Source organism: Rhinoderma darwinii, assembly GCF_050947455.1.
Source record: "Rhinoderma darwinii isolate aRhiDar2 chromosome 11 unlocalized genomic scaffold, aRhiDar2.hap1 SUPER_11_unloc_3, whole genome shotgun sequence".
Taxonomy (NCBI): domain Eukaryota; kingdom Metazoa; phylum Chordata; class Amphibia; order Anura; family Rhinodermatidae; genus Rhinoderma; species Rhinoderma darwinii.
In genome coordinates, this window is record NW_027461855.1 from 181,140 (window position 1) to 189,309 (window position 8,170).

General features: G+C 45.9%; 1 protein-coding gene across 2 annotated transcripts; it reads left to right on the forward strand.

The window, feature by feature from the left end:
- The first annotated feature begins 232 nt into the window (after nt 1–232).
- Nucleotides 233–6,737, forward strand: LOC142698039 (uncharacterized). Of its 2 annotated transcripts, XM_075847770.1 has the most exons (5): nt 233–305; nt 4,944–5,048; nt 5,492–5,615; nt 5,698–6,340; nt 6,435–6,737. In XM_075847770.1, the coding sequence occupies exons 3-5, from the start codon at nt 5,502–5,504 to the stop codon at nt 6,629–6,631; spliced, it is 954 nt and encodes a 317-aa protein (XP_075703885.1). In that variant the 5' UTR covers nt 233–305; nt 4,944–5,048; nt 5,492–5,501; the 3' UTR covers nt 6,632–6,737. The 2 variants fall into 2 exon arrangements, with proteins under 2 accessions (XP_075703885.1, XP_075703886.1); XM_075847771.1 differs by lacking the exon at nt 4,944–5,048 and having other exon boundaries at nt 238–305.
- The last annotated feature ends 1,433 nt before the right edge of the window (nt 6,738–8,170 follow it).

Consider the following 8,170-nt stretch of genomic DNA (forward strand, 5'->3'; position numbering starts at 1 on the left):
GGTAGCCTAGTGATACAAGGAGCAGCAGCGCGCCATCGTGTGGTCACTGCAGGGAACTTTTTACTTTCAAATTATTCCGATATTGTATATATTAATGAATAATATAGCAATACTGCAGGGAATTTATAGACCTAGTTTTATATGATGCAGACAGCACAAAAGATGTGCAGTAGCAACAGCGGCCTCGTGTGGTCACTGTGGCAACTGTCTTGGTAGGCCATCTGAGTACCCGGAGAAAAATGACTGGAACACACAAACAGGAAGTGACGTTTATGACTTCTGGGTGAAGCGAGGCAATCATTCAGGTATTTACAGTCAGAATCTTTCCTGTCCGTTTATTAGGTGTCAGTGTGTGACGCATGATGCGCGTAGTATAAACATATTCAGCTTCTTTGTATGTGAGATTTTTACTAAAATGCTTATCAGGCGGATGATGAACGCAATCTGTACTATGGCCACCAGGTGGCGCTATGACATAACATTATTATATTATTACCATTTACATGTTCCAGAATCAAACCTCACACTTTTTGGAGATATAAAACAGATATTTGATCTTTTTTCAGAGCCCCTGTGACACCCCCCTCTCCTATGTAACCGTGTTAACACCAGTGTAGCCACAAGGGTCTGTTCACACAAAATTCAGATGTAATTCAGGCGTTTTAGGCTATGTTCACACAGAGGTTTTTTTCCGGAAACCGCGCCAAAAAACTCGTCAAAAACGGCTCGAAAATGCCTCCCATTGTTTTCAATGGGAGGCGGAGGCGTCTTTTTCCCGCCAGCGGTAAAACCGCCTCCCGGGAAAAAGAAGCAACATGCCCTATTTTTGGGCGTTTACGCCTCTGACCTCCCATTGACTTCAATGGGAGGCAGAGAAAGCGTATTTCGCGGCGTTATATGGCCGCGGTGCTCAATGGCTGCGGGCGAAAAATGCTGCGAAAATCGGCGTGCAGGGAGAGGTAAATCTGCCTCAAACTTCCAAACGGAATTTTCAGGCAGAAATTCCGCCTGCAAAAAACTCTGTGTGAACCCAGCCTTACGCCTCGATTTACGCCTGAAAAAGCGGCTCCATTACGCCTACAAACATCTGCCCGTTGCTTGCAATGGGTTTTACGATGTTCTGTTCAGACAAGGTGCAATTTTACGCGTCGCTGTCAAAATACGGCGCTTAAAATGACGGCTCGTCAAAAGAAGTGCAGGTCACTTCTTGGGAAGTTTTTGGAGCCGTTTTTCATTGACTCTATTGAAAACAGCTCCATAAACGGCCGCAAAAACGTTGCAAAAACGCGAGTGGCTCAAAAAACGTCTGAAAATCAAGAGCTATCTTTCCTTGAAAACTTCTCCTGATTTTCAGACGTTTTTTAAGCTTTTTTCGCTAGAGTCAATGAAAAACGGCTCCAAAAACATACCAAGAAGTGACCTGCACCTCTTTTTCGCGACCGTTATTTTACGCGTAAAAAAACGCTCTGTCGGAACAGAACGCCGTTTTGAAATCAATGTTTCTACTTCCGATCTTCCGGACGCTTTTCGGACGTTTACAGCCGGAAAAACGGCCAAAAATAGACCGTATGAACATACCCTAGGGGTATGTTCACACGACAGCGCAAAATACGTATGAAATTACGGTGCTGTTTTCAGAAGAAAACAGCTCCTGAATTTCAGAAGTTTTTGCATGATCTCGCATTTTTCGCCGCGTCTTTTACGGACGTAATTGGAGCTGTTCTTCATTGGAGGAAAAACGGCTCCAAATACATTCGGAGAAGTGTCCTGCACTTCTTTGACGCGGGCGTAATTTTACGCGCCGTCTTTTGACAGCGACGCGTAAAATGACACCTCGTGGGAACAGAACATCGTATAACCCACTGCAGGCAATGGGCAGATGTTTGCCGACGTATTGGAGCCGTCTTTTCAGCCGTAATTCGAGGCATATAACGCCTCCATTACGACTGAAAATAGGTCGTGTGCACATACCCTTATGGTGACGGTCACAGTGCCCACATTACAGCAACAGTCAAGGGCCCCCAGAACAGTGACAGCCATAGTGCTCCCATAACATTGACTGTTGCTGTTATGTGGGCACTGTGAGGCTGGATTCACATGAGCACATTACGTCCGTAATGGACGGAACGTAATTCGGGCGCTAATCCCGGACCGAACACACTGCAGGGAGCCGGGCTCCTAGCATCATAGTTATGTACGATGCTAGGAGTTCCTGCCTCTCCGTGGAACTACTGTCCCGTACTGAAAACATGATTACAGTACGGGACAGTTGTCCCGCAGCGAGGCAGGGACTCCTAGCGTCGTACATAACTATGATGCTAGGAGACCGGCTCCCTGCACTGTGTTCGGTCCGGGATTAGTGGCCGAAATACGTTCCGTCCATTACGGACGTAATGTGCTCGTGTGAATCCAGCCTGACTGTTACTGTTATGGGAGCACTATGGCTGTCACTGTTCTGGGGAGAGTTGGTTGTCCCTGTTATGGAGGACTTTGACTGTTGCTGTTATGTGGGCACTGTAACTGTCAAAGTCCTCCATAACAGGGACAACCAACTCCCCTAACAGTGACAGTCACAGTGCCCACATAACAGCAACAGTCAACAGTTGATTAACAGCTGATGGCCACTGTTACATTGTTTGAAATTCCATCTAAGGGTGCGTTCACATTTATCAATTGCATCATCATCAGTTTTTTTGTCTCAAGTGATTACAACTGATGCAAAAACCGATTAAAAAAATGTATCAGTTGCATCAGACTTTTTCACAATTTTTACTACAAAACCATCAGTTGTCGTTAGTTGTCATCCGTTTTTAACATCAGTTTTTACCACAATGGTCCACCAAAAAGGTCATCTAGGGTCTGAAAATGTCACACCCCTCCTGTAGATAATGCCACACCCCCCCTGTAGATAACGCCACACAGCGCCCACTGTAGATTGTGCCACACAGCGTCCCCCTGTAGATAGCACCGGATACATATAGCACTACCCCCCTTCTCCTGTAGATAGCGCCACACAAGCTCCCTCTAGCATACATGGACAGTGGAGTCAGGGGTTACTCCCTAAACGGAATCCCCGGCCGCAGCATTACCAATGCTGTGGCCGGGGATTGCCTCAAGAAGGACCCCCTGACGCCACTGTCCATATATGGACAGTGACGTCAGTGTCTACTCCTTGAGTGGAATCCCCTTACCGACTCAGACGTCAGGGATCTCCTCCTGGAGCGGAATCCCTGGCCAATGTCCAAATGTGGACATTAACTTCAGGGGTTTCCTCTTGGAGCCAAGATCATCGGCAATGGGGATTCCGGACAATCCGTAGCCACTGACGTCACTGTCCATATATGGACAGTGACGTCAAGGGCTTCCCCGTAGGTAGCGCTGTGGCCAGAGAGTCCTCAGCAAGCGGAGGAGCTCCCTCTGCTTCTCCGCTCTGAACTAATTCTGAAGCAGGGAGCTGATGGTTCTTCAGAATTGGGTTCAACTCTATCTGCGTCCTGAGGATGCAGATACAGTTGACAGCGGGACATACCCCCGGCCACCTTTCCGCCAGGTGCTGCTGGTAGGTGGATGCGGCAGCACCTGGTGTTCATCAGGCCACTGTTAAAATAGATAGGATACGGCGCCGGACATCCTGGGAGCCAGACCAAAAAACACTGCAGGTAAGGTTTTTGGATCCTGGTTCCTGCACTGGTCTATCACTGTACGGAGCCACAAATGATGTTCCCTGTGCCAGGACAGATCACATAGAAAGCTATGGGATCCGTTCTAGCATCAGTTTCACTCCGGCTGTTCTGCAACACGATGGAGGGAAACTGACAGGAGCAACGGTCATATGTGAACGGCCCCTAATCTGGCATTGATAACAAATATTTGGTGAAAGTTTTTGGTGGATTGTCAGGATTTTCTCGGCACAGCGTCAGTTCTGAGCATGTTGAAGGTATCAGTGTCTGGAGAGGAGCTGGGTCAGGTGAGATGTGGACACTTCAGTTCAGGCATTATAATGACCGACAACATTATAACCTCTGACAAGGACATTACCTGACTGGACCATAAAGTTGACTTGTTTACAGAACGTTGAGTTGGCTCCATTTTTGGTCAGAGATCTCCAAGTGTAATACTGGAAGGTTCCCACGGCTAAAGAGAGTTCAGTGCTCCAGAATTAAAGGGGTTGTCCGGGCAGGGGGCGGTTTTTCATACTGATGACCTTTCTATAGGATAGGTCATCGGTATATCATTGATGGGGGTCCGTTCCGGAAGCAGATGGCTCACAGTATAGCGGCCGTGAATGTGACTGGAGCTGCAGTTCTGCCGCACGGCCGCTATACAGTGTATGAAGCACTATTAATTAGACAAGAAGTCTCACAGGACAAATGCGTGTCAAGGTGGGAGACAAATCTCAACCACCCATATAAATAATTAGAGATAAGGACTCTAACAATACATGATAAACAAGAGAAAAAAGAGTCCATACATATCAACATATGAAAGAATTAAACATCTTTATTGATAACATAAAATACACTAAATGACATAGACAGAGAATCTAAAATAAATCCTTGTACGGATCACAGATGTATACATTGATAGCAGTACATATATACAATACACAAATGGTATGCACAGTTAATGTAGCTCCAACACAGGGTGCATCAAATAGGAGTAAATTGAAATGTAAGCAGTGCAAGGATGGACAAAATGCCTAACTCAAAAGGCCTGTAACAACTCTAAGTGATTGGTGCCTTGGAAAAACGGCATAAAGCCAAGTTAGGTCCGATAGATGCACTTACCCATGTATGGGAGATTGAGTGTGACCCAGAGGTGTGGAAGAGCGCCCCTTATTACATTACCGGGTACATATCACAATGTAATGACCATTACTCACCGTCTGCTGGAAGTTGACATGGCCATAACCAAGAGACCATCTTTTGATCATGTTCCTGCAGACACGTATAGACAGCTCAGGCCCATCTGGACTAAACTTCTGATAGATAGGCGGAAGCCGAAACGCGTTGGGGCCGGTCGCCATTCTCTGAGTCTCAGCCACATGGGTTAGTACTCTGTTATTCATCGCTCGCTGTTCTTGTTGCTCTATATATATTAATCACACTTAGTATTTACTAATGTATGAGCTCTATTTCGGATACAATATTCCTCATTGGTCTTGTTACAACTTTAATTCCAATGTATGGTACTAACATCCTTCCTATCCATTCCTAAACAGTAGAACACCTCATTTCGTAGCCAGTATATCTTACCATATTCACACCATGCTATATGCATTTTCGTCTTGAGGTGTAATCCAATAAGTTCATAACAATATGACTTCTTTTGGTGAATAATTGACTCTTGTTTGGCGGCCATGCTTTTATTTGTGATTCATTTTTAGAAACTTATATTTACTACCTGTATAATTTTGTTGTGCAATAAAAAGATTATATATTTATACATTTTGACTTATAGACTCCATGATCCTTTCTTTGTTTGGTTAAAGATGTCCCTACATGTCTGGAGGATGGACCAGTACCATCACGGAGCCTTCACTGATACCTAAGAGAAACAACGAGCAGAAGATCCTAGAACTCACTAACAAGATCATTCATCTGCTGACTGGAGAGGTGAGGACCACCGGGAATGCTGGGACATTATATAGTAACGCTATGAAGGTGTCGGGGTGATGACTGTCTCATTGTGTGTCAGGTTCCTATAAGGTGTCAGGATGTCACCGTCTATTTCTCCATGGAGGAGTGGGAGTATATAGAAGAACACAAGGATCTGTACAGGGACGCCATGATGGAGGACCACCAGCCCCTCACATCACCGGGTAAGAGGGATCTGTACAAGGACGTCATGATGGAGGACCACCGGCCCCTCACATCACCGGGTAAGAGGGATCTGTGCAGGGACGTCATGATGGAGGAGCACCAGCCCCTCACATCACCGGGTAAGAGGGATCTGGAGGACCACCGGATCCGTGCACCACCGGGTAAGAGGGATCTGTACAGGGACGTCATGATGGAGGACCACCAGCCCCTCACATCACCGGGTAAGAGGGATCTGTACAGGGACGTCATGATGGAGGACCACCAGCCCCTCACATCACCGGGTAAGAGGGATCTGTGCAGGGACGTCATGATGGAGGAGCACCAGCCCCTCACATCACTGGGTAAGAGGGATCTGTACAAGGACGTCATGATGGAGGACCACCAGCCCCTCACATCACCGGGTAAGAGGGATCTGTACAGGGACGTCATGATGGAGGACCACCAGCCCCTCACATCACCGGGTAAGAGGGATCTGTGCAGGGACGTCATGATGGAGGACCACCAGACCCCATCACCGGGTAAGAGGAGAGCATTTTTGACAGTCCACAAGATACACCCATCACCTGATAACTACATATAAACAATGTCTTCCACTGTATGTGTCTCCTACAGGTATATCCAGTAAGAGAAATCCATCAGAGAGATGTCCCAGTTCTGTGTTTTCCTGGGATTGTCCACAGGAATATCACAACGTCCCAGAGGGTCATCACGTAGGTGGAACCAAAGTCTCGTCAAATCCCATAAAGGTGAATGTGCACTTCATGCTTTGCCAATATTACCTAATAATTTGTTACATTTCAGCTCATTAACTGAGGAAATAATTTGTAATATTTTTTGTGAGTGTTTAGGGAAATATTCATATTAAAGTTGAGAATGTAGACGGAGGATACAAGGCGTATGTGTGGGAGGATCAAAAGTGCATTAAGGAAGAAACTTCTAACAATATCTACCCAGGTGAGCGACAACCACAAACTGTTCAGTGACTAAAACAATCCCTTTTTATGAACTCTCCTTGGCTACATGCAGACGACCGTTCTTCTCGTCAGTGTGCTATCCGTATTGTAACGGACGGCAGACTGACCCCTTCATTTCTATGGCTCCGTGCACACTACCATGTTCTTCACAGATCCTTGAGTGGGACCGGGCCACAAAACTCAGAGCAGGTCCTGTTCCTGTCAGTATTTGTGGCTCGGTCTCGACCATTCAAGTCAAACCTATGGAACAAACGGGACGCATGCGGAGGACACACTGTCGTACCGCAAAAAAACGGACAATGGATCCATTGTTTGCAGGATGCAAATACAAACAATCATGAGCAGGTAGCCTTGGTATGTGTGAAGTGTCCGGTAGGGGCTACGAGGAGCCAACATCATCTTTTGGACTCCTGCCATCCTTGGAAATGCTGTGACATCTATCATCATTGTCATAACTTTCTACTCTGACACTTTGATAAGAGATCTTTACATTTAACATCTTCACATTTGCTCCCACAGATGGAGAGGACAGCAAAAATATTTTGGAAGGATGTCTCTTTTTATCTCCAGTCTGTATACTGGACAACGGCAACGTCACTCAAGGTTCTCCAGGAGAAAACGTCACTTCTCCAAGGGTTGTTAGTGCAGGTTTATCATCCGATTCTTCTGACCACCAGGAATGTTCTTCTATTAGATTGAGCGTCAATTCACCTAGTACAGATTGTAAGGACAATAATATGTGTTCATGTTCTGAGTGTGGGAAATGTTTTCCACTAAAATCCTATCTGAATAAACATAAGAAAACTCACACCGAGGATAAGCCGTTCCAATGTGGACAATGCGGAAAATGCTTTCGAAGTGGATCAAAACTTAGAAGACACCAGAGGGTTCACACAGGGGAGAAACCATATCCATGTGCTGATTGCGGGAAGCTCTTTGCTCATAAACTAAGTCTCGTCAACCATGGGAAAACCCACACAGGGGAGAAGCCATTCTCTTGCACCGAATGTGGGAAATGTTTTTCATTGAAGACGTATCTGACCATCCATCAAAGGACGCCGCACACTGGAGAGAAGACGTTTTTCTGCTCAGATTGTGGAAAATGTTTTGCACAGAAAACAAGTCTTAATATACATCAAAAATCCCACAAAAGTGAGACAAAAATGACATGTTCAATTGTGGGAGAACATTGATGTAAAGAATGATTATGTTCTCTAAACGGGAAATTGACAAATCACCGTCCTTAGATGGAAACAGATTTTATAAATAAAGACCCGGCACCGATCAGCGGCTCCGGCTGATTCCGAGCACCGGATGTCCATGCCTATCCTGAGGACCTATCCTGTGGACCATAGGTCCTCCGTATTAAAGACC

What these genes read in the sequence shown, in the direction of transcription:
- LOC142698039 (XM_075847770.1), top strand. Translation starts at nt 5,502, where the DNA reads ATGTCTGGAGGATGGACCAGTACCATCACGGAGCCTTCACTGATACCT. An exon ending in TTCATCTGCTGACTGGAGAG is followed by an intron (nt 5,616 to 5,697) that starts GTGAGGACCACC and finishes ATTGTGTGTCAG; the next exon opens with GTTCCTATAAGGTGTCAGGA. An exon ending in CCACCAGACCCCATCACCGG is followed by an intron (nt 6,341 to 6,434) that starts GTAAGAGGAGAG and finishes TGTCTCCTACAG; the next exon opens with GTATATCCAGTAAGAGAAAT.